Genomic DNA, 25,608 nt, shown 5'->3' with positions numbered 1-25,608 from the left:
ACTGAACTCCGGGACCGCACATCTCACTTTACTTCGCCCATTTGCACTATTCCGCACTACCTCACCTTAACAGCTGCTAGTTTGTTTCTGTTTGTTTGATGTTTACCTGCTATACCTCAAGTGCCCTTGACTGTTTGGTTATTTGTACCAATTTGTGTGTGTGTATGAGTGTTTAGTCTAGTTAATATCTAGTGTTTATACTGTTTATATTGTCTGAGTGTTTAGTCTGTCTTGTTCTAGTGTTTTATACTGTTTGTTTATTCTGTTTATATTGTTTGAGTGTTTAGTCTGTCTAGTTCCTATCTAGAGTGTTTATACTGTTTATATTGTTTGTTTTTTTTCAATTATTCTATTTTTATTTATTGCATTGCCTGTTTGCACCGTGGGTCAGAGAGGACTGATATTTCATCTGTGCTGTACGTCGAGCATGTATAGCTTATTTGACAATAAAGTTGACTTGACTTGAATATTGCAAGCTCCTTCTCCATTGGGGAGAGTGGTGTAATACATGGAGGATAAGCAATATGATAATATTGCATGCCATCAATAAACCCACTAGAAGGGAATAGAATACATGGTTTTATTTGGGCCTGTATTTATTATAATAATCACCGATATGTCACTCCCAGTGTTTTCCCGCTGACTTGACGCACGTTATCAAAATGGCTAACTGGTTCAAAATTAAAATTCTTTTGATGTAACTTCCTTTTTTTTGTGTGGATGTGTCCATATAATATAAAGGACATTAAACAGTGACGTGAGGACATGACGTTTATCTTCTTGTGTTGAAAATATTTTACTCATTCGCTTCACACACTCATGAAATATATATTTATGACTTGAAGATAAACATATCTTTGCACCACTGTGTAATTCTCTTTCTCTGTGTGTGTGTGTATGTACGTGTACACAATGTCATGCTGCAGGAGCGCGAGGTGTGTGGCTCAGTATGCAGACTGCTATATGGAGTGCATTAGGACATTACCATTCAGTATCAAGGACAAACTGCTACAAATAATGACGAGTAGAGGCACTCTTACTGATTCCAACATAAGTCAGGTAAAACAGTGATATCCATATTATAAACATTATTTTTTCTACTGATTGAGCACTTCATGCCTTTTGGCTAGATTTTCCACAGATACAACCCTGATTCTAAAAAAGTTGGGAGGCTGTGTAAAATATAAATAAAAACAGAATACCATGATTTGTAAATCCTTTCTGACCTATATTTAGTTGAATGCAATACAAATATAAGCTATTTACTGTTTAAACCAAAATTTTGTTTTTTAAAAATGTACAGTCATCTGAAATTTGAGGTCTGCGATATGTTCCAAAAACGTTGGGACTGGGGCAACAAAAGACTGGGAAAGTTGTGGAAAGCTCAAAAAACACCTGTTTGGAACATTCTACAGGTAAACAGGTCAATTAGTAATTGGAAAGGCTCAGTCTTTCACAAACAAGGATGGTCTGATGTTCACTACTTTACTGCATGGGCAAATATAGCCCAGGAGTAATAGGGTTATACCTGGAACAAATTAGTAACAAGCTGAAAATTTCAGAATATGTTCAGAATACCTTTAGGAATAACATACTAAAAGTCCCCGGAAATCCCCCTTGTGCTCTCTGAGAAATTCAAGATGGCGTCCAAAATGGCCACCAAATGGAGATCTGCCCATATCTCAGGCCCAAAACAAAATATTAATGCAATTAAAAGGTCAGAATATATGTTTTGTAGGGTAGGAGAGTAAATTCCAACATGTGTGTATTAATTACATTGTGTATTAACATTATATAATAACAATGTACACATTATTATAACAGTATATTTGTGTATAGTGTGGATCCATTGGTTACTCGTTCACTCCGTATCATCCTATTCTGTTCACAAAACAACAAACACAATTACTAGGGGTTGGAGCACTTATTTTCATTAATATTAATTAAAGTAAATTGGTGGTGTAAAATGAAAAATGGCATGTTTAAAAGGTCATGCTGAGTTCAGTCATTTTTTGTCCGAACACACTGGCATTGCTAGTAGTAAAGACTGGCGCTAGAAACTCAAAGATTAATTTTTTTCCACCCTTAAGCTTGAATAAATTCCCTACTTCATTGATGGTACAACAAAGGTCCAAGCATTACAACTGAGGCACTGAGAAGTGTTTGTCTACTCATTGTTTATAAGCAAGAGCTTTTATTGAGGCAGACCTTTTTGTCATGAAAGTCGCCGGAATGTTGAAGTGTACTGAAACAGCTTGCCATTGTAGTTTTAGAAGATAGAGTTCTCAAATTTAATTTCCCTTTAATATTTTATCAAAGCTTAAAGATGCACTAAATATTAAGGAAATTGATGTCTAATTGTTGTCTTACATTATGTTCATGTATGTAGTAGCCTACTAAGCTAATCTGTCAATCATGTCAACCATCAAATTCCATGTAATTTCCACATTAATGACCTTGTAATCTTGGTTAATTTTAATAGTGTGACAATGGTGAATTTGCATTGCTTGTATGAGAGAACATATTTAACATTTTAATTGCATTTATATTATGTTTTATCCCTGAGATATTGAAAAATCTCCAATCAGCGGCCATTTTGGACGCCATCTTGAATTTCTCAGAGAGCACAAGGTGGATTCCCGTGGACTTTTAGTATGTTATTCCTAAGGGTATTCTGAACATATTCTGAAAAATTCAGCTTGTTACTAATTTGTTCCGGGTTGGACTCAATTTTGAGCTAATGCTCTTGGGCTAATAGTCCAATAGTTTAAGAACATTTCTCAACCCTAACCTATCTTGATGGGAGTGGTCTCCTCCAAGACAACATCCTCAGGACATGAGGGTTCACTGAATGGTTTGAGTATGGAAAATAATGTGCATCATGTGCATTTGGCCTTCACAATCACCGGATCTTATCCTGGTTGAACGACTTATGGAGATTTTGGATCTAGACAGCACTCTTTCCATCATGTAGACACTAACTGAAGGAATGTATTTGAGAAAAATGGTATTTATTTCCGCAGTTGCCTTCCAATGGGCCAGAAACTTGCCAAGATAGTCTTTTCTATTAATTTGTCAACATCTGTAAAATACGTCTATGATGGTGATAACGTTGATGATCTCCAATTGTGGATCTTTTATGCTAAGCTTCATGGAACTATAAGCACAGGATTTGTAACATCTTTCACAATTGTCTAATAGTAGTAGCAGTATGTCTAGGTGAATATTGGATGTGTACAGATTTGAGAACCTGTCCCAGCTGCTAATAATGGGATACTGCCAGTTCTGCTGCTGTTCTACAGTTCTCCTATAGAAGTGATGAACTTTCTTGGGAGAAGGGGTAGAACAACTTCAGGTTTACACAAACCTGTTCACTTCTACGTATGGCTAGTGGAAATTCAGAATGACCTGGATTAGTGAAAACGTACATTTTTTTTCCTTCATTGTTTCTGGCTTAATGATGTGTTTGCAGCTCCTGCATGCAGGAATTCGCACCATCAACCTGTGCAACTGCAACATTACAGACTCGGCACTCAGACAAATCCACTGTCCGCAACTAAAGAGTATAATACTAAAAGGATGTGTGCACATCACATCAGAAGGTATGCTTTAACACAATTGTGTAGTTGGTTCTATTTTTTTTAAGATGTACATCTTATTACTACTAATGACAATAAAATAATAATGTGCTTTAGGTTTGAAAGCTTTGGCCTCACACTGTGTGGGTCTTCAGGTAGTTGACCTCACTGGGTGCGTGGCTGTAATCGACTCGGGTGTACGAGCGCTAGCGCGAAACTGTAAGTGGCTAGAGGTCATCTCCCTCCGTGAATGCCCTGCAATCAGTGATGTAGCCCTGATTGAGCTCGGGGCTAACTGCAGGTGTCTGTGCAGCATCGATTTTGATGGGACAGAGGTAAGTAACCTGATCTAGAAGTGTAGTCTAGGAAATGACAGAATTCTGATAACAGTCTAATTTCATTAGTAGTGAGGGTTGTTGTGTGGGTTTTTTAAATTTATTTTTATAATGTATATCAAAAAATGTCATTCATATTCGTGATTTATTTTGTATGAAGTTTTTTGTTTAATACTAATATATGAAGAGTTTGGTTCCAAAACATGATACACAAAAAGTGTGTGTGTGAGAGAGAAATATAACTAGAAACAAGAAGTAAAGTTGATCTGCGCACATGACAGCCTCTGAACTTGGACCATTTCTTATACTGGACCACAGATTTTCCCAAATTAAATTTATCTTGTCTAAAAGCCCCAATTTATTTTACATCCAAAGCTCTGAGGAATGTTAATAGACCCAGTCAGATGTTTACATGTTTGTTTTTATAATTCTGAACAATAAATTTAGACGTTTGGACACAGTGTGCAGGATGTACAATTAAATTCATAGCGAAGCGCGGCTCCATATTAAGAGAATATGGTAATGCTGATTTTTGCTGGCTTTTGCAACCATACGGTACCTGTTTATAAGTGCAAGGCAACGTATCTCATAAACACTTGACCACCAGACAAAAATATTTGTATCTCTTATTTTCTTAAGACAGATGGATTTTTATCCAGCACTTATTATAACTTTTTAAAAAATAACACAGGATTATTTTCAAACATGTTTTACACTCATTGGGAGCTCTACTTTTAGGCAGTGCCTTTATCTATCTGCCCACCCGCCTGCTCTGGAAAAAATTAAGAGACCACTTCAATTTTTTTTTCCTTATATCAGCATCTCTATGTATGGCAGCCATTTCATTCCAGTGTCTGTGCTGGAATTCCAACACGAGCACGCCTCATTTCACTTAATATGGTACTGATTAGGTGGTCACCTGAACCAAATCTTATTTAACGAAGAAAAATATAAAAACAGCTGCTGTGGTCATCACTATCCTCTTGCAATAGGACCAGTTTGGATGGCAAAAACAGTGCTAGTAGTACCTTAAATTAAATTGGAATACAAAAATATCTATTCATCATGCCCAAAGAGTTAAAAAGAAGAGTTCAATTCTGGCTTTACTGGCAGAGGGATACAGTGAGCGTCAGGTTGCTTCCATCCTCAGAATTTCAAAGATGGCAGTTCATAAGAACAAGGTCAAGCAGCAGACACTGGGGACAACAAAGTTACAGACTGGTGGGTGAAAACGACTCTCCACTGACCGGGATTATCAACTCCTTTGAATGTCCCTCAACAACTGTAGGATGACCTCAAGTGACATACAAAAAGAATGGGAGCTGGGGTTAAGTGCATGGCAAGGACGGTTCGAAACAGGCTCCTCTGGGCGGGGCTGAAGTCGTGCAAAGCTGGGGGAAGCCCTTCATTGAGAAGCAAAGAAGAGCCAGGCTGATGTTTGCTAAAGACCATAAGGATTGGACCGTAAAGGACTGGAGTAAGGTCATCTTCTCGGAGTCCAATTTTCAGCTTCTCCCATCACCTAGTATTCTAATGGTTAGACAGAGACCTGGAGAGGCCGACAAGCCAGTGTGTTGCACCCATTGTGAAATTTGATGGAGGATCGGTGATGATCTGGGGGTGCTTCAGCAAGGTGAGAATGGGGCAGATTTTTGTTTGCGAAGGACACATGAATTAAGCCATGTACAAGGTTATCCTGGAAGAAAACTTGCTTCCTTCTGCTCTGACAATATTCCCAAACTCTGAGGACTGGGTTTTCCAGCAGGACAAAGCTCCATGCAACACAGCCAGGTCAATCAAGGTGTGGATGGAGGACCTCAAGATCCTGTCATGTCATGTCCAACCCAATCTCCAGACTTGAACCCCCACTGAAAACCTCTGGAATGTGATCAAGAGGAAGATGGATAGTCACAAGCCATCAAACAAAGCTGAGCTGATTGAATTTTTGCACCCAGAGTGGCATAAAGCCACCCAAGAGCAATGTGAAAGACTTGTGGAGAGCATGCCAAGACGCATGAAAGCTGTGGTTTTTAAATGTCAGGGTTATTCTACCAAATATTTGATTTCTGAACTCATCCGAAGTTCAAACATTAGTATTGTGTTGTTTAAAACAGAATATGACCTTGATTTCCATGCATTAATCAATGTCTGAAAATACTTCATCTTTTTTTTGTTATTTTGACCAGTTGTCATGTTCTGCAGTTAAATGCTCTTAAGTGAGAATTTGGGGGGGGGGGAAATGTCAGTACTTTATGGAATAAAGCAAAAAATATTCATGTTCCTCAAACACATACCTATAAATAGTAAAACCAGATAAGCTGAATTTTCCAGTGGTCTCTTAATTTTTTCCAAAGTGTGTGTGTGTGTGTGAGAGAGAGTGACTCCTCCAATTTCAGGTTTCAGTTGTTGCAGCAAATTTCCCGACCATTTAACCCTACAATTAAAAACATTAGAAAAGCTGTTAACTGTATTTATTAATACCTAAAACCACAAAAAGAATAGCTGTGGTGGGGAGAAATGTTAATTTTATTTACATCCAGCCAACATTTCTTTAAAAAAAAAAAGCCCAAACAACGTCAGCATCACTTTGTATCTTCTGATGTAGTGCTGAGTTTCAGTGATGTGCATTGATGTTAACCTTTCAATGCTATTTTAAAAGGCAATGATTCTTTTAAATCCTTTTGATTAAACTGCATTTTTCTCTATGTATTAGTGCAATTGTAATTTTATTATTTAACATTTTCCTGATAGGTCACTGATGAAGGTGTTCTTGGTCTTGCAACTGGAGTGTGCTGTCAGAGCTTAAAGGTAATGTGTATATTCACTGCTATTTATTATCACAACACTGCTGAATTCTTAACTTTCATTGGTCATAATGTTGAAAGCAGCTCTGACATTAATCAGTCAGTCAGTGGTTTGGAACAAAGTTGTTGCATTTCGTTTTCTGCCATGGGAAATTCTAAAGACAGAGCTTTGCAGTTTCTCAGTAATGAGTGGTGGGGTTTATTTTTTTTTATTTAGTAAAAGGTGAATGACTGTTTATAGCTTCTATAACAAGTGATAAGAGGAACTAATTTGTATTAAATATAACTATACGCTCATGAAAAATGACATGTAAATAAAAATTTTAACTGTTAACAGGTTGCTGAGGTTTGAAGGGAATAAAACACTTTGGGATGTACATTGATAGGAAAATAAGTGCTTCTTGGGGTTACATTACACAACCCTGTTGTTGATTTTATTTTCCCGTAACAGTACACCCTGTTACTACTGAAACATACTCATTGTCCAGTTTATTGGAACACCTGTACATGCATACAGTTATCTAATCAGCCTGGGATTTTCTCACACACACACACACACACACACACACACACACACACACACACACACAGGTCTCTAGAGTTTACACCCAATGGTGTGAAAAACAAAAAAACATTTGAGTGAGCGACTGTGGGTGGACACGCATTGTTGATGACGGAGGTCAGAAGAAAATGGCCAAATTGGTTCGATTTTTGTTTTTTGCATCATTGTGTGTAAATTCTAAAGACTAGCGCATGAAAGTCCAAGGGGATTGGCAGGTTTTGAAACACTCGAACCAGCTTATCTGGTGCCAACAACCATGCTATAATCAGAGATCACATTTATTTATTTTTTAATTATTCGGATGTTTGATGTGAACATTAACTGAAGCTCTTGACCTGTATCTGCATGTGGGTGTGTTTTTTTTTTTGCACTGCGCTACTGCCAAATAATTGGTTGACTTTAAATAACTAGGAATATGCAGGTGTTCCTATTAAAGTGGATGCTGAGTGTAATTACAGCCCTGAAAACTTATCTAAAAGATTGATTGATTGATTATTTGGTTGATGCTTTCATTCTACTCAAATTTGCTTCATGTTTGTATTTATTCTTAAAAAAAGGAGTTACAGATGACACGGTGCCATAACTTAACAGACAAGGCTGTGGCTGCTGTTCTCTCAAACTGTCTCAACATTCGATATTTCTATTTTCACGGATGTCCCCTAATTACAGGTATATTATAGTATTATGTCTATACAAACAGACTAATGATATGTTTGATATACAGTTGGGCCCATAAGTATTTGGACAGTGACTAATTTTGCCTTTGTACACCACCACCATAATGAATTTGAAATAAAGCAATGAATTTGATTTGAAGTGAAGGCTTTCGCCTTTAACTGAAGGGGTTTAACAAAAATATTGCATTAACCATTTAGGAATTTTTACATAGTTCCTCTGTTTTCACAGGCTCAAAAGTAATTGGACAAATTAACATAATTCTAAGGATTATTTTTTAATACTTGGATACAAATCCTTTGCAGTCAGTGACTGTCTGAAATCTGGACATCACCAAAAGCTGAGTTTACTCTGAGATGCTTTGCCAGGCTTTTACTCCAGCTTCCTTCAGTTGCTGCTTGTCTTTCTGCCTTAAGTTTTGTCTTCAGTAAGTGAAAAGCATGCTCAATTGAGTTAAGGTCAGTTGACTCAGCCTTTTAAGAACATTCCATTTCTTTACCTTAAGAAACTCTTGTTGTTTTCACGGTATGTTTTGGGTCATTTTACATCTGTACTGTGACGCTTCGCCCTAGAAGTTTTACAGCATTTGACTGAATCTGAGTCGAAAATATAGTTCTATATATTTCAGAATTCATTCTGCGACTTCTATCAGCAGTCACATCGATAAACACCACTAACCCAGTTCCATTGGCAGCCATACATGTTCATGCCAGAACACTGCATCCATCATGTTTGACAGATGATGTGGTATGCTTTAGATTGAGTCCTTTCCATCATTCTGGTACACATTAATCTTGGTTTCATCTGTCCAAAGAATCTTGTTCCAGAACTGGGCAGGCTTTTTTAGAGGTTTCCAACAAAGTCTAATCTGGCCTTTCTGTACTTGAGTGTTACCAGTGAGTATCATGAAGTAAAACCTGTATTTATATTCATCAAGATGTGTCTTGATTGTAGACTTCGACCTCATTGACTGTGTTCTTGACTTGACTAGATGTTGTGAAGGTTTTTCTTCATCAAAGAATGAATGATTATAGAATTCTCTGTAGTTGCCTTCCATGGCCTTTTAGTGTTGCTGATCTCACCAGTGTGTTCCTTCTTTTTAAGAATGTACCAAACTGTCAATTTGGCCACTTCTAACATTTCTGATAGGTCTGTGGTTGGGTCCCCCAACCAAATTATGGCCTCCTTCACTTACATCAGTACCCCTATGGATTGCACATTTGAGAGTTCCCATGAACAGCTACCAAATTAAACAGTTGGAATCAACTCCATACCTTTATTTCCTTAATTTGGCATAACGAGGAAACGGGCCAGAACTGGCCATGAAACTGCTTCAGTCAATTGTCCAATTACTTTTGAGCCTGTGAAAATGAGTACTAAATTGTAACTCCTAAAAAAATTAATGCAGTATTTTTAAACCCCTTTTAATTAAAGCTGAAAGTTCATACTTCACATATTGATTGCTTCATTTCTAATCCATTGTGGTGTTGTACAGAAGCAAAATTATGAAAATTGTCACTGATCAAATACTTGTGGACCCAAATTTGCATGACACATTCTTCTGATTCCTTGTGACTACAGGGTTGAAACATTGCTTTAAACCTATTTTGGTTTTGTATTTTAGATAAATCCAGGGAGGCACTTCATAACTTTCTGGGGCCTAACAAGATTCAACAGGTCTCCTGGACTGTGTACTGAGTCTTCTCTAATGCATGCTTTGAGCTCATGCAGTATGTCCATGTACCTGTTAATGCATACAAAAATCTACAGTGGAAAAATGCATAGTAAACACGTTAATCAGTTTTACTTTCTCAAGCCACAGGTGTCACTGCTATAATTTGCATATAATCGCCAAGATTTTGTGTTCTGAGCTACTGAAAGTGTCCATACTGTAGCTTAGGTGAAACGAGTGTGTATAGCTTATGGAATTTCAGTGATGTGAATATGCTAAATATTAGTAACACTTTTTTTTTTTTTTAAATTAACTTTTGTAAAGTACTTTTTGGATGCAAGAACCTTAATTTTTCTTAATGTCAATTACTAATGAAGATGGTCAATAAACATCATTAATTAAATAAATGTCTGTTATAGTAATAAAATATTTCTAAAACTGCAGCACAGCTGCTTGCAACACAACTCTGTTCATCATAAATCACTTGTGTTTAAAATGTACAAAATTTGTTCTGGAAGAAAAAAAAAATAATCCATGAGAGAGAGGGAAGAGTTCAGGAGAGAGGTGACATGAGAGGGATTTCTTGCATCTTTAGTTTAGAGAAGGATGATTTTTCTGTCAACATCTCTTTTTGAATGAACCAGTTTCTTGAATGAACTCTGAGCTAGACAGGGTTGGTTTTTTTATTTATTTTCTTGCTTGCTTTGAACTTTTGTGGTAGTACTGAACAATTTGTGGGTAAGAATGAGGTAAAAGAATTATTTATTTATTGGATTTTGAAACGGGTGATTGTAATCATGATTTGGTACAAAATCCGGATCCAGGAAAGGCCTAGTGTTTGAGGAACAAAGATGGGCCAAGGATCTCTAGTTTGTCAACAAATGTGTGAAGAAACTTATTGAAATTTTAAAAACAATATTCCTCAAAGAAAGATAGGAAGGGGATTTTGATATTTCAGTTTCTATGATGCATAAAGTCTCTTAAATGATTCAAGGAATCTGGAGGAATTTGTGCCTAAAAGGGCAAGGGCACAAGCCTAAGCTGAACACCCATGATCTCCGATCCCTCAGACGGCACTGCATCAAGAACTATCATTCATCTATAGCTGATATAACTACATGGGCTCAGCATTACTTTGGCAAACCTTTCTCTAGCACTACAATACAGAGTTACATCCACAAATACCAGTTAAAACTTTACTGTGCAGAAACGAAGCCTTTTGTTAATTATGTCCAGAAGCGCCATCGACTTCTCTGGGCTCTGAAGCATCTGGAATGAACCATCACACAGTGGAATTGTGGTCAGACTAATTAGTATCCCAGGTGTTTTTTAAATAAATGGACGCAGTGTGCTCTGGACCAAAGACAAAGAACCATCCTAACTGTTAATAACAAGCAGTCCAACGGCCAGGGTCTGGCATGGTATGGGGTTGTGCCGGTGCCCCTGGCAAAGGTAACTTGCACTTCTGTGATGGCAGCATTAATGCAGAAAAGTACATTGAGGTTTTGGAGCAACATATGCTGTCTTCAAAAACCATACAAAACCACATTCTACACATGTTACAAAGGCATGTCTGTAGAAAGAGAGGGTGTCTGTCCCATCTGTACCAATAGAGAATGTGTGGTAAAGTTTAAAACAAAAAATGACAATGATGACCCTGTACTGTTGCACACCTACCTGTTTCGTAGGAAGAATGGGACAAAATAACACCTGAAACACTTCATCACTTGGTGTCTTCAGTCCCTAAATATCTTTTTGTAGTGTTGCCATTCCTTGTCACAACACTTAAGTGGTAAATGCTTTACTGTCCCAACCTTTTTGAAATGTGTTTGCAAGAATCAAAATTGAAATGTTTTGAAAAAATATTCAGGGTTGTTTTTTTTTTAACCTCATGAATTTTAGTGTGCTGTTGTATTGTTTTGAGTGCAATACAGGTCAAAGATTAGCAAGTATTAACAATGATTTGTTTAATGATTTCATGAGGAGGGATTTGGTTTTTTTTTTCTCTGAATAAATTTTTCAATTAAAGGTTGTATTTTTCTCAGTGTGATATGCTACTTCTCCAAAAGGCAGATTTTTTTTCCTAATCTTTACAAGGGGTACCAATAATTATGGAGGGCACTGTGTATGGGTTAAAATCCTACAAACAGTGCTTTCTCACACTAACCAACCAAGTCCTATAAATAATGTACACCTTTATTAAAATGAGTTTGAAGTGTCAGTTGTATTTTAAAGTCTTCTTAACAAATAGAACTGCTTGTCGTTTAGAAATGGACTGATTTTTTTTTTAAAGTTAACTTAGTCAAGGTGATCTGTAAAGCACTTTTAATTACAGACATTGTTGTAAAGCAGCTTTACAGAAAATTAAAGACTTTAGCTCATGTTTAATGTTATCCCTAATTTACCCCTAATAAGCAAGCCTGTGGTGACAGTAGCAAGGAAAAACTCCCTCAGATGATATGAGGAAGAAACCTTGAGAGGAACCAGACTCAAAAAGGAACCCATCCTCATTTGGATGATAACAGACATGATTTATAAGTAATTTGCTTCTATAACAGTATCCTGTATAGTCAAAGTATAATTGTGAAACCAGGAAAATATAGTTTTCGCATGAAGTCTGTTTTGTTGAAGTTGTAAACTGTTCACTGATGTTCACATTGACTGCCTGTTCATATCAACTTAGGAATTAGGTCTGTACTGCCACACTGTGCTGCTTGTCAGTCCGTAATTTTCTTCTCGAACCGAGTCAGGTAACTCAAACCGAGCCTCTTCACACAACAGTTTCTTGATGTCATGGTTTTCAAACTGCGCCCGTCCTGGGTCTCCAATTAGTATGTGTGTTCTGTGAAGCTTGACACATTTGTAGAGCCACTTATGTAAGCTGTCTGTAAGAGTCTCATCATAGAACATGTCTCCCAGCAGGATGAGGTCCCAGTTCTCAGGTTCTGAGCCAATCAGGTTCTCGGTCACACAAGACAAGGGCTCTAAACCATTCAGCTCGCAGTTCATCTTTGTGGCAACTGCAGCAACTACAGAACAACAACAATGCATCAGCTATACAAAATATTTGTGATATGGAACCTAATGTTTTGACAGAATTATATATTCAAATATTTCCCCTTTTTTTCCCAACGTAAATGTCTTGTGGTGTAGCCGTTAGCATGGTCACCTCACAGCAAGGAGGTTCGGGGTTCAAACCTAGCGGCCGGCGAGGGCCTTTCCGTGTGGAATTTGCATGTTCTCCCCGTATCTGCGTGGGTTTCCCCCACAGTTCAAAGACATGTGGTTAGGTTAATATGGGACAGCCTTGGGCTGACGTGCCCTTGAGCGAGGCACCTCCTAACTCCCAACTGCTCCCTGGGTGCTGTTAGCATGGCTGCCCACTGCTCTGGGTATGTGTGTTCACTGCTTCAGATGGGTTAAATGCAGAGAGGATGATGAATAAAGTTGTGCTTTCTTTCTTACTTGGATCAGTGTCATTAGCCACCACATGAGCAGCCCCACTGAGTTTAGCAGCAATAGCAGATGCGCCACATCCACAGCCAAGATCCAGCACTTTCCTACCTGCTGACACCTCTGGATTGTTTAAAAGATACCTAAAAAAAAAAACCGCTGAAAAGTAAATATTTTTAAATCTAGGTTCTGAATACTTGTCACAGTGCAAGCTAACAAAACACTGCAACATCAGCTGTAACAAGGTTTGGGAGGTAAGAAAAGTGTTTATATATTAACACAGTGTTTAAAGAGCCCTGCACCATTACCTGGTCAGTGCCTGTCCCCCAGGCCAGTATATCGCCCAGAAGGGGTCAGGAAAGGGCCAGAACTCTGGTCTCTCCGTCCAGAAGCGACATTTCACTGTAAAGAGTCTTAACGCGATCTCGGGTGTTAAACTTTGACCTTTGACTATCTCAGTGTTTTCTGCAATAAACCGCTTTGTTTCATTTTCTGTCGTCCATTTCATATACCGGCGAACAGTCTGAAAGGGTTTTCTCAGCGCGTCACTGCGACATAAACAAATAAATAGTCCTCGACTCATCTCGATAAACAGCTCAGTGAGTCTCCAGCACAAAAGGTGTAGAACACCTGAACACTAGTGATGTAAAGCCTGCGACCGAGAGAGTTTCAAAAGTGTCGAAACATTCACAGGGCTTCAAGTTCCTCGCATGAGTCGCAAAGTGTCCCTCCGTCGCTGAAATTTTGAACACGTTCAAAAAAATCGTGCGACAAAATTTCTCTCAAACTAGCCGCAAATGCGTCGCTGGTGTCGTAAAGCCGTCGCGAACCCTTCTCAAGTTAATTTCCGTGAGTAGTGATGGGAAGTTCGGCTCTTTTCAGAGAGCCGACTCTTGTGGCACGGCTCTCAAAGAAGAGTCGGCTCTTTCGGCTCCCAAACGGCGCTTAATTTATCATCATCTGTAGCCTCATATTTTAGCCTAACTTGGCAAATATGAAGGCTTTGTGTGTTGATAAACCCTTTTGCATTTAGTGTTTTTATGAGAAGCCTTATAATTCAAGTTCAGTTCAAGTTTTATTGGTCACATATAATTACAAGTAATTACAGTGAAATTCTTATGTACCTTAGGTCGTTGCGAGTGTAAAAGTCAAGTCAACTTTATTGTCAAATATGCTATACATGCTCAACATACAGCATAAATGCAATATCAGTCCTCTCTGACCCACGGTGCAAACAGGCAATGCAATAAATAAAAACAGAATAACTGAAATAAACAATATAAACAGTATAAACACTAGATAAGAAAGACATTAGCCTAAACACTCACAGGTATACACACACACACACACACACACATATATATATATATATATATATATATATATATATATATATATATATATATATATATATATATATAAAATTAGAGCAAAGGACATAAAATAAACGGTCAAGGGCACTTGAGGTATAGCAGGTAAACAAGAAATAAGCAGTATAAACAAACTAATAGCTGTTAAGGTGAGGTAGTGCGGAATAGTGCAAATGAGTGAGGTAAAGTGAAATGTGCAGTCCGTGTGCGAATGAATGTTGAGTGTGTGTGTGTGTGTGTTGGGGGGGGGACTGTGAGGGTGACATGATGTCAGATGCTGAAGGGGGGTGTACGGGCAGAATCTGTGGCGGGGGGCAGAGGGGGGAGGAGGAGGGGGGCAGAGGGGGGGCAGAGGGGTGAGGAGGAGGGGGGCAGAGGGGGGAGAGGAGGAGGGAGGGATTTGAGCCTCCTGACTGCCTGGTGAAAGAAACTGTCCTTGAGCCTGCTGGTTTTGGCCCAGAGACTCCACAGTCTCCTCCCCGACGACAGCAGGGTGAAGAGGCTGTGAGGTGAGGTGAGATAGATGGATGGATGGATGGGGTCACCTGCAATCCTGATGGCTTTTCGTAGTATATAGTAGGGCTGGGTATCACCAGATACCTCACGATACGATACTATGGCGATATTTTGCCCACGATAACGATAATATCACGGTACAGCAATTCTGCGATAATCGATATATTGCAAGAAATTTCAACCACATCACAATATCTGTGTCACTGAAGAAAATCATTTGTGCATTTGTGCAGCCTGAGCGGCAGGACTGCGCAAATGTGCGCAGCTTCCCGATCTAAACTGTGTTTTCCTCATCCTTATACTTCCTGTTTCATGGACTGTAACGGATTTGCTTATTTAGTAATTTTAATACAGAATTTACTTTGAATTATAATCAGACACTCCAACGCCCCCCCCCCCCCCCCCCAAAAAAAAATCGGATCTGTGCGATTCAGCCGTGAAAAAAGCGCCATCCGCCAAAAGGCGCGCTGTTTGCATCCCTGTATTTTGCAGGAACAACGCACTGTCTGAAACACATTGAAAAGTGCAGTGGGCATCTTAATTGGAGCATCTTAATTTAATTGGAGCGAAACAGGTTTTGCAAAGTGCATTCTCTTTGTCTGGCTCACTGTTTTTTTTTTCTCCTTTCCTTTGGAATCCAAAGTGGCTCCAAACATCTGCCTTAAAGTTCGGCGGCGTCTCTAGGTTTACGTTAACAGCCATGCTTGCCTGTTTTTTTTCCTCACTGCAACCACCGGGGAAAAAAGAGAAGACGAAGAGTGCCTTGCAGTGAGGTAGCGGCACAGCGACACCTCACGGAGCGGAGGTGCGTAAGTCGTACTGGATTTACAACCCGTCTGAAACATGATTTTATTATTTGAAAAAATATCGATATTCAAATTTTGAGTATCGATATTGAATCGGAAGCCAAAGTATCGCGATATATCGCCGTATCGATATTTTTGCACACCCCTAGTATATAGATAAGATAAATTAAAAACTATAGAAATAAAAAGAGGAAGGGGGGAGAAAAAAATACACACACAAATAAATGAGTGGAAGCATGGCAGAGATGTGATGACTGTGCGGTTACGAGTCCTTAAAGTCCAAAGTGCAGTAGTGCATAGTAGTGTACCTTGTTATAATTGCGAACAGTTCAACAGTCTGATGGCCTGATGGAAGAAGCTCCTCCTCATTCTCTCAGTGTTGGACTTCAGCTGTCGGTAGCGTCTCCCTGAAGGCAGCAGGGAGAACAGTCTATTATTTGGGTGGCTGGGGTCGCCGGCGATCTTCCTGGCTCTGTCCCTGCAGCGGTTGGAATAAATGTCCTGAAGGTTAGGGAGGGTGGTCCTGATGATTCTTTCAGCGGAGCGAACCACCCTCCTGAGAGCCAGCTGATCTCTCCTGGTGCCTAATTTTGCGTATTTGTTCTGTTACAAAAGCAGGCATTCTTACTTTGCCCGACGCTTTGTGCTGTACACTAGAGGTCTGCGCGGGTCGGATTTTTCAGTCCCGCTCCCGCCGGCGCCCGCATTGTGCAGTCCCACTCCCGCCCGCGCCTGCAAAGAACTATGATTTTCAGTCCTGCTCCCGCCCGCGCCCACAAAAAAATTATGATTTTCAGTCCCGCTCCCGCCTGCCATATTTTGTTCCGCCCGCAAATCCCGCATGATGCAGACATTCGTGTTATTTCTCAGGAAAGTTCTTGTTCTTGTCTTGACACAGTGTGATGGTGCCCTGCAAAATATCTACAGCTCATGTTGTTATTATTTACCTTGTTTTGGAATTCAGCATGTACTCTCTCCAATAACAGTAATAATTAGTGCAGTCAAACTATTAAAATATTTAATCGCAAATTACATTTTTATCATATGAAAAACCATTGTAATTCTCTGATCAGCATAAAAAAGTGAATGGGTTTGTTTGTTTTTTATTGCAAAGCAGAGCTAGTAAGAGAAGTGAATTGATTTATTGTTTGATTTAGTCTACAACTTTAGTCAAAGAGACATGTTACACAGTGACGGTAGGCTTGACTCAATGCTATCCCAGAAATCCTTCCTGTAATATGCAAATTTAGCCGCCTCTGATTGGACAGCCAAATTTGCATATTACAGCAAGGATTTCTGGGCTAGCATTGAGTCAAGCCTACCGGCACTGTGTAACATGTCTCTCTGATTAGAGTTGTAGACTAACGCAAGCCATAAATCACTTCACTCATGGTTCTCTTGCTAGCTGGATGTGAACTGCGAGTCATTAGAGTGATCAAAGGCAAATTTAAGATGCTATTCCTCACTCAATGTGACTCTCTCTGCAAATTTAGGTATACTGAAATGTTTTTATTAATGCTAAATAAAATATCTAGGACAAATTATACACAGTGGTGCTTGAAAGTTTGTGAACCCTTTACAATTTTCTATATTTCAGCATAAAAATGACCTAAAACATCATCAGATTTTCACATAAGTTCTAAAAGTATATAAAGATAACCCAGTTAAACAAATGAGACAAAAAAATTATACTTGGTCATTTATTTATTGAGGAAAATTATCCAATATTAAATATCTTTGAGTGGCAAAAGTATGTGAACCTTTGCTTTCAGTATCTGGTGTGACCCCCCTTGTGCAGCAGTAACTGCAACTAAACATTTCTGGTAACTGTTGATCAGTCCTGCACACTGGCTTGGAGGAATTTTAGCCCATTCCTCCATACAGAACAGCTTCAACTCTGGGATGTTGGTGGGTTTCCTCACATCAACTGTTTGCTTCAGGTCCTTCCACAACATTTCGATTGGATTAAGGTCAGGACTTTGACTTGGCCATTCCAAAACATTAACTTTATTCTTCTTTAACCATTCTTTGGGAGAACGACTTGTGTGCTTAGGGTCGTTGTCTTGCTGCATGACCCACCTTCTCTTGAGATTCAGTTCATGGACAGATGTCCTGACATTTTCCTTGAAAATTCGCTGGTATAATTCAGAATTCATTGTTCCATCAATGATGGCAAGCCATCTTGGCCCAGATGCAGCAAAACAGGCCCAAACCATGATACTGGAATGCAGCCTTTTCCTTTCTCCAAACATAACGCTTCTCATTTAAACCAAAAAGTCCTATTTTGGTCTCATCCGTCCACAAAACATTTTTCCAATAGCTTTCTGGCTTGTCCACGTGATCTTTAACAAACTGCAGATGAGCAGCAATGTTCTTTTTGGAGAGCAGTGGCTTTCTCCTTGCAACCCTGCCATGCACACCATTGTTGTTCAGTGTTCTCTTGATGGTGGACTCATGAACATTAACATTAGCCAATGTGAGAGAGGCCTTCAGTTGCTTAGAAGTTGCCCTGGGGTCCTTTGTGACCTTGCCGACAATTACATGCCTTGCTCTTGGAGTGATCTTAGTTGGTTGACCACTCCTGGGGAGGGTAACAATGGTCTTGAATTTCCTCCATTTGTACTCAATATGTCTGACTGTGGATTGGTGGAGTCCAAACTCTTTAGAGATGGTTTTGTAACCTTTTCCAGCCTGATGAGCATCAACAAGGCTTTTTCTGAGGTCCTCAGAAATCTCCTTTGTTCGTGCCATGATACACTTCCACAAACATGTGTTGTGAAGATCAGACTTTGATGGATCCCTGTTCTTTAAATAAAACAGGGTGCCCACTCACACCTGATTGTCATCCCATTGATTGAAAACACCTGACTCTAATTTCACCTTCAAATTAACTGCTAATCCTAGAGGTTCACATACTTTTGCCACTCACAGATATGTAATATTGGATCATTTTCCTCAATAAATAAATGACCAAGTATAATATTTTTGTCTTATTTGTTTAACTGGGCTCTGTTTATCTACTTTTAGGACTTGTGTGAAAATCTGATGATGTTTTAGGTCATATTTATGCAGAAATATAGAACATTCTAAATGGTTCACAAACTTTCAAGCACCACTGTATGATAAACATAAATTAATAATTTATGCATTTTATTTCAAACACATTTTTAGTTAGCGGGACTGCAGCCTATCACCGCTCCCGCCCGCGCCACATATGTGCACTCCTGCTCCCGCCCGCGCGTGCATATGTGCACTTCCAGTCCCGCCCGCGCCCGCAATGAGCTTTCAAAATTTGTCCCATGCCGCACTGCTTTGCGGCGGGTCCCGCGAGTCCCACGGGACTCCCACGGGAGTGCAGGGCTCTACTGTACACAGCCACGTGACTGAGTCGTCAGTGGTTCAGAAGCAGCTAAAACTGTTTGAAACCACTATATGGCATTTCTGTCCACGAAGTATCGAAGGTTTTACTGATGCAAATAGAACAAACTGGGAAGCGGAATCTTTAAGCTCCCTATGTCCTACAAGCGTGTTTATCCATCAGACACATAAGCAAAATATATTGTTTTTACATATGTTAAAATACACAATCAATAATTAACATGACACACTTTCTACAGAAATCTACAGGTAAGATGTAGAAGACAGTAGTAGTGAGACCAGCTATGATGTATGGATTGGAGACCGTACCCTTAAAGAAGAGACAGGAGGCAAAGTTAGAGGTGGCGGAGTTGAGGATGTTAAGGTTTGCGATGGGAGTGACAAGGTTGGACAGGATAAGGAACGAGTACATCAGAGGGACAGCACATGTGGAGAGCTTGGGAATTAAGCTAAGAGAGGTGGTGTAGTGGTTAGCACTGTCACCTCACAGCAAGAAGGTCTTGGGTTCGAGCCCAGCGGCCGGCGAAGGCCTTTCTGTGTGGAGTTTGCATGTTCTCCCACTGTGTGGGTTTCCTCCGGGTGCTCCGGTTTCCCCCACACATGTAGGTTAATTGGTGGCTCTAAATTGACTGTAGGTATGAATGGTTGTTTGTCTCTCTGTGTCAGCCCTGCGATGACCTGGCAACTTGTTCAGGGTGTACCCCACCTCTCGCCCATAGTCAGCTGGGATAGACTCCAGCTTGCCTGCAACCCTGTAGAACAGGATAAGCGGCTACAGGTAATGGATGGATGGAGATGAGCAGCACGGTGGTGTAGTGGTTAGCACTGTCGCCTCACAGCAAGAAGGTCCTGGGTTCGAGCCCCGGGGCTGGCGAGGGCCTTTCTGTGTGGAGTTTGCATGTTCTCCCCGTGTCTGCGTGGGTTTCCTCTGAGTGTTTCGGTTTCCCCCACAGTTCAAAGACATGCAGGTTAAGCTAATTGGTGGCTCTAAATTGACCGTGAATGTGAGTGTGAATGGTTGTTTGTCTCTGTGTGTCAGCCCTGCGATGACCTGGCGACTTGTCCAGGGTGTACCCCGCCTCTTGCCCATAGTCAGCTGGGATAGGCTCCAGCTTGCCTGTGACACTGTAGAACAGGATAAGTGGCTACAGGTAATGGATGGATGGAGATGAGACTGAGATGGTATGGACACTTCCTGAGAGGAGAATGTTAAGGATGGAGCTACCAGGGACTTGAAAACAAGGAAGGCCAAAGAGGAGATACATGGATGTGGTGAGAAAGGACATGAAAGTGGCAGGTGTGGTAGAGAAGGATGCGGAAGACAGGGAGCTGTGGTGACCCCTAATCGGGAGCAGCCAAAAGAAGAAGACGACTTTCTACATAAATAAGTCACAAAAAAAATGTATCAGCCTCTGCTATTTATTTACCACTAGGGGCCACTGGTGTGCACTGTGTTAAACAAAGCTTCAAGTAATTAACCTTTTTTTTGACTCATTTGGATTCGAAGCTTCATTGCCCCATCACTAATGATCACCATCTTGTGTAGTAATCAGTTAGATACCGTGTCTAATACTATAAGCTACAGATATGCTTAATTGTCAGCGTAACTTTGAAAACAAGTGCAAACACGCATGCTGTGTACGTATGTGCAAATATAACCAACTAGTTCTTTTTCTTGATATGACAGTAGGCTCACCAGTTTACTGTGCTTTACTGTCACCTGCTGAGCTAGTGGATTTGCATTGTTAAAGTTGGACTGATGATTGTTGAGTTGGATTGTTGAAATAGATGGAAAGTGTGGCTACACAATCTGTGAGCACTATAGATATCCCATAATAACTAGATAAGACACAAGCTGTTTACTTCCGGCATAATTAGATGCCATATTGGTTTGCTGATTCTTGCTAGATATCTCCATTTTGTATATTCCATTGTCGACTATATAAATGAAAATAGGTGTTTTAACACTGAAATAATGCGTAGTAAAAATGAACATATATGACAAATAGAGTTTGTGACCTGGGCGGCACGGTGGTGTAGTGGTTAGCGCTGTCGCCTCACAGCAAGAAGGTCCTGGGTTCGAGCCCCGGGGCTGGCGAGGGCCTTTCTGTGTGGAGTTTGCATGTTCTCCCCGTGTCCGCGTGGGTTTCTTCCGGGTGCTCCGGTTTCCCCCACAGTCCAAAGACATGCAGGTTAGGTTAACTGGTGACTCTAAATTGATCGTAGGTGTGAATGTGAGTGTGAATGGTTGTCTGTGTCTATGTGTCAGCCCTGTGATGACCTGGCGACTTGTCCAGGGTGTACCCCGCCTTTCGCCCGTAGTCAGCTGGGATAGGCTCCAGCTTGCCTGTGGCCCTGTAGAAGGATAAAGCGGCTAGAGATAATGAGAGAGAGAGAGAGAGTTTGTGACCACTCTGAACGTGTCAAATAGGAAGGTCAATGTTCCGTGAGCATATTTTTAGTATGTTTATAGCTAACAGCATGAAAGAAATCAGTGTTTGCTCAACGAGATGAAACTGACTATCATTTGAGTTCTTGTCTAGTATTGTTTGTCTATTTTTTAATATTGCACTTTAATTATATTTTTAAATGTCCTAAGTATTGCTTAATTTAAATTTATTGTGTTTGCTTGCAATCTTGTGACGTGTCAGTTGTCAAACCTGTTGTGACATTGAGACATCATCGTAGGAAAGAATATTTAAACATCTTTTTGAGCTAGCACTGTTGAGCTAAAACAGTGGAATTTTCTTGCTTAACATGTTTGTCCATCCATCCATCCATCCATCCATCCATCCAGTGTAATATAATCCTTTAAATAAATCTATTGTACACCCATATAACATTGTCATTATCATCATCATCAGGCATCACTTGAAACGAGTATGATTGTCCACTTGAACTTCACTTGTGCACCCTGAGGTGATTGACCAATCCAATGCGAGAGGCATGCAATTTTCTACATACATCTAGTCAGCAGTTGTTTGTGGAGGTGCCTTCTCTTGCTCCTTGCATCGTAGACATTTCTGCTCAGTCTTGAGGTGTCTCTCTCTAGCTCAAAGTAGGACACGCCTTCACAAACAACCTTTTGCCATCCTGGTCTGTTGCAGGCAAGGCCCTCCCAACTGTCTACACTGATCTTACATGACTTTAAGGAGGCTTTAAGATTACCCTTGAAGCATTTTCTCTAACCCCCTTGTGCCCTTCCTCCTAAGCCAAGTTGACCAGAGAGGACTTGCTTTGGAAGACGGAAGTCTTCCATTCTAATGGCCCTTTTCCACTACCCTTTTTCAGCTCACTTCAGCTCGCTTCAGCTCACTTCAGCCCGACACGGCTCGCGTTTCGACTACCTCAGAACAGCACGACTCAGCTCGCTTCAGCCCTGCTTAGCACCCAAAACTCGCACAGTTTTGGAGTAGGGCTGAAGCGAGCCAAACCGAGCTGAGTGAGGCTGGGGGCGTGAGGAGACACTCCCCTGTGCACTGATTGGTGAGGAGGAGTGTCCTCACATGCCCACACACGCCCCGTGAGCATGCTGGGATCTGTAAACCCGGAAGAAGAAGAATTACGAATTACGAGAATTTCTGAAGCCTTATGTGCCTCGCCTCATCTATACGCTCTTGCCAGTATCTGTTGGCGTTGTTGGTGACAACAAGCCACAGAACCAAGACCAGCAACACTAACGACTCCATGTCCTCCATGTTTATTGTTTACTATCCGGGTCGTGAGACTACCGCTTAAAAGGTCACTGATGTCACTGTTTGCGCCGCTTAACGACATCACGTGACGTCCACCCACTTTCGCTAACTCCACCCAATGTGTCCACCCACTTCCAGCCAGCACGGTTCAGCGCGGTTGTAGTCGAAATGCAACTCCAATAGCCCCGCTCAGCTCGACTCAGCCCAACTCAGCACGGCACGGCTCAGCCCAACTCAACCGCGTTTGTAGTGGAAAAGCGGCATAAGCGTCCTTACCATTGGAGTTGACTTTGCATTACCATAGCATCAATGCTGTTTATCCATCCATCCATCCATCCATCCATCCATCCATCCATCCATCCATCCATCCATCCATCCATCCAGTGTCATCTTGTGACTTCAAGACACTAGAAAAGTACCACCAGCGCTGCCTCTGCCATATCCTAGGCATCTTCCATTCTAAGGATGTGCTGCTATTCGTTCGTCAATCCTGCCAACTTACGCCTAGGATATGGCAGAGGCAGCACTGGTGGTACTTTTCTAGTGTCTTGAGGTGCCACCTATATGTGGTCCAGGACTCTGAGCCATACAAAAGAGATGGCAAAACAACTGCCTTATATACCAATATTTTCATGTCAGTTCTTGTGCTTCTCTCCTCAAATACCCTCTCACCCATTTGACCAAAGGCCTAACTAGAAGTTTGAAGCTGGTGTTGGATTTCAGCACTGATATCTGCTTTTGTTGAGAGAAAGCTGCTCAAGTAGGGGACATTCTGCACATTCTTTAGTACAGTCCCATCGACCATGAGGGAAGGTCAGTTTAGTTCTTGACCTGGAGCTGGCTGGTGGAGGATCTTTGTCTTCTTGACATTGATGGAAAGGCCAGGAGAAAAGTGAAAGGTAGAAGAAAACCAGAGAAACTAAAATTATTATGTCTTTACACGGTAGGATATACCGCAGCCACCGCACCTGGCAGGCATTAAGGCCTGCTCCTTCTGTGTGGTGGCTAGCATAGAAGTCGCTCCCCTCAGACGTCTTCAACTGAAAGCAGAGCTGCACGATGAAGACCTGTAGACTTCACAGTATGTTGTGATGTAAAAATAATCCTTAAAATTATGTTTTTGGAAATTTAATAGTTTAAGTGGTAGTTTTGATATGCTGTAATTACATAACAAACAGATTGGTGACTACCTACTTCAGAGAATACAAAATTGTACAAATAAAAAAATTATTTGATCAATTAATTATTCATAGATAATTTTTCAGGGAAATAACTGCAAGAATGTTTAGATCACCATACTCCATAATATAACAGACTCATCATCTATCCATTATCTGCAGACGCGCAGCTTGTGAACAGGCAAGGCAGGCAACTGCTTGGGGCCCCCGAGAGTCAGGGCCCGAGGGCTTATTTATTTTTTTTTATTGTTCTTTACCATTGTATTTTCACATTTGGAATTTAAAAAACTTTGGTTTCATACATTTTTCATTGGTGTCTGATTATTTATAACATATTGGTGATGAACACTGGTCAGAAGGGCCCCCTGGAAATTTTTGCTTGGGGCCACAACAGACTCTAGAATCGCCTCTGATTATCTGTAGCCGCTTATCTGGTCCTACAGGGTTGCAGGCAAGCTGGAGCCTATCCCAGCTGACTATGGGCAAGAGGCAGGGTACACCATGGACAAGTTGCCAGGTCATCGCAGGGCTGACACAGAGACAAACAACCATTCACACTCACATTTACACCTACAGTCAATTTAGAGATACCAATTAGCCTAACCCGCATACCTTTGGACTGTGGCGGAAACCGGAGCACCCGGAGGAAACCCATGCAGACACAGGGAGAACATGCAAACTCCACACAGAAAGGCCCTCGTTGGCCACTGGGCTTGAACCCAGGACCTTCTTGCTGTGAGGCGACAGTGCTAACCACTACACCACCGTGCCGCCCCAGACTCATCATACATATTAAAATTATTATAAAGGTCTATATTGCAGGGTTTATGTTGCATTTATTTATTCATTAATTATTCATCAATTTATTACTTATTAATTAATATTTATTTATTTATTACAAGCATAAACATACACACTCAAGTTTTGCAACACATGATGAAATACTGAGAAGTAGCACGGTGTGGTGCTTCAGCCCTGAAGTTATTTTTCAGAAAGACAACTTAATCTTGCCATGTGTGTCTTGTAAATTTACTATTTTGCACTTTAGTTTACCAGTATTACCGTACCTATATACCAGTCAGTGGTGGATAAGTTAGTTTTATAATGTTTTAGTACATTCTCATGAAAAATAGTGCATTTGTAAACAGAAATATGGATTATACAGTCTATGCAGCAGCTGCTTGACTCAACCTCTCCCATCATTCAGTCCTTGAGAACCACGATGAAGGAACATACAGCAAAAATACAACTTTGCTAGAAGGTATAATATCTAAATGTACACTGTAGAAATTGTTTCAGCATAATCTTTCTATTACTTACCTTTTGGTTCTGAGTGTAATTATACTCAGCCTATCAAAGAGGGTCCCCCCCCATACTAAGGAGAAAAAAAGCAAACAATGTCATATGAAATCGGATTGGAACTTAACCACTTTAGAATGTAAAATTTAAATCTAAATTAACTAAATTTAAAACCCACATGAGAGTGTTTAGGGATTGGTGACACAGAGCTGGCATTTACATGGGCTGCCAAACTGGTGAGCTGATCATTCATAGAGGAGGGAGACTGGACACACACACACACACAC

General features: G+C 40.5%; 2 protein-coding genes across 3 annotated transcripts in view; one reads left to right on the top strand and one right to left on the bottom strand.

Moving 5' to 3' along the window:
* The window catches only part of amn1 (antagonist of mitotic exit network 1 homolog (S. cerevisiae)), a 31,081-nt gene extending 20,204 nt beyond the window's left edge, over nucleotides 1–10,877 (top strand). The window contains exons 2-7 of one of the 2 annotated variants that reach the window (XM_060914749.1): nucleotides 927–1,059; nucleotides 3,473–3,602; nucleotides 3,696–3,913; nucleotides 6,665–6,721; nucleotides 7,837–7,948; nucleotides 9,579–10,877. In XM_060914749.1, coding sequence (XP_060770732.1) covers nucleotides 927–1,059; nucleotides 3,473–3,602; nucleotides 3,696–3,913; nucleotides 6,665–6,721; nucleotides 7,837–7,948; nucleotides 9,579–9,652 — 724 coding nt within the window. In that variant the 3' untranslated portion in view covers nucleotides 9,653–10,877. The remainder of the gene's footprint in view (nucleotides 1–926; nucleotides 1,060–3,472; nucleotides 3,603–3,695; nucleotides 3,914–6,664; nucleotides 6,722–7,836; nucleotides 7,949–9,578) is intronic. The other variant, XM_060914748.1, reaches the window with a different exon arrangement.
* Nucleotides 10,878–11,934: 1,057 nt separating this feature from the next.
* Nucleotides 11,935–13,893, bottom strand: etfbkmt (electron transfer flavoprotein subunit beta lysine methyltransferase). Its single transcript, XM_060909133.1, has 3 exons — nucleotides 13,388–13,893; nucleotides 13,092–13,222; nucleotides 11,935–12,655 (listed from the first exon to the last, which is right to left on the bottom strand). The coding sequence occupies exons 1-3, from the start codon at nucleotides 13,660–13,662 to the stop codon at nucleotides 12,306–12,308; spliced, it is 756 nt and encodes a 251-aa protein (XP_060765116.1). The 5' UTR covers nucleotides 13,663–13,893; the 3' UTR covers nucleotides 11,935–12,305.
* Between the last annotated feature and the right edge of the window lie 11,715 nt (nucleotides 13,894–25,608).

Source organism: Neoarius graeffei, chromosome 2 (genome assembly GCF_027579695.1).
Source record: "Neoarius graeffei isolate fNeoGra1 chromosome 2, fNeoGra1.pri, whole genome shotgun sequence".
Lineage (NCBI taxonomy): Eukaryota > Metazoa > Chordata > Actinopteri > Siluriformes > Ariidae > Neoarius > Neoarius graeffei.
This window is presented reverse-complemented; position numbering and strand designations above follow the sequence as displayed.

Excerpts from the sequence above, each read along its gene's own strand:
- etfbkmt (XM_060909133.1), bottom strand. The coding sequence starts at position 13,662 with ATGAGTCGAGGACTATTTATTTGTTTATGTCGCAGTGACGCGCTGAGA. Across the intron at positions 13,223-13,387 it reads GGGGGACAGGCACTGACCAG|GTATCTTTTAAACAATCCAG; the intron begins GTAATGGTGCAG and ends TTTTTTTTTTAG. Across the intron at positions 12,656-13,091 it reads GGCTAATGACACTGATCCAA|TTGCTGCAGTTGCCACAAAG; the intron begins GTAAGAAAGAAA and ends GTTGTTCTGTAG.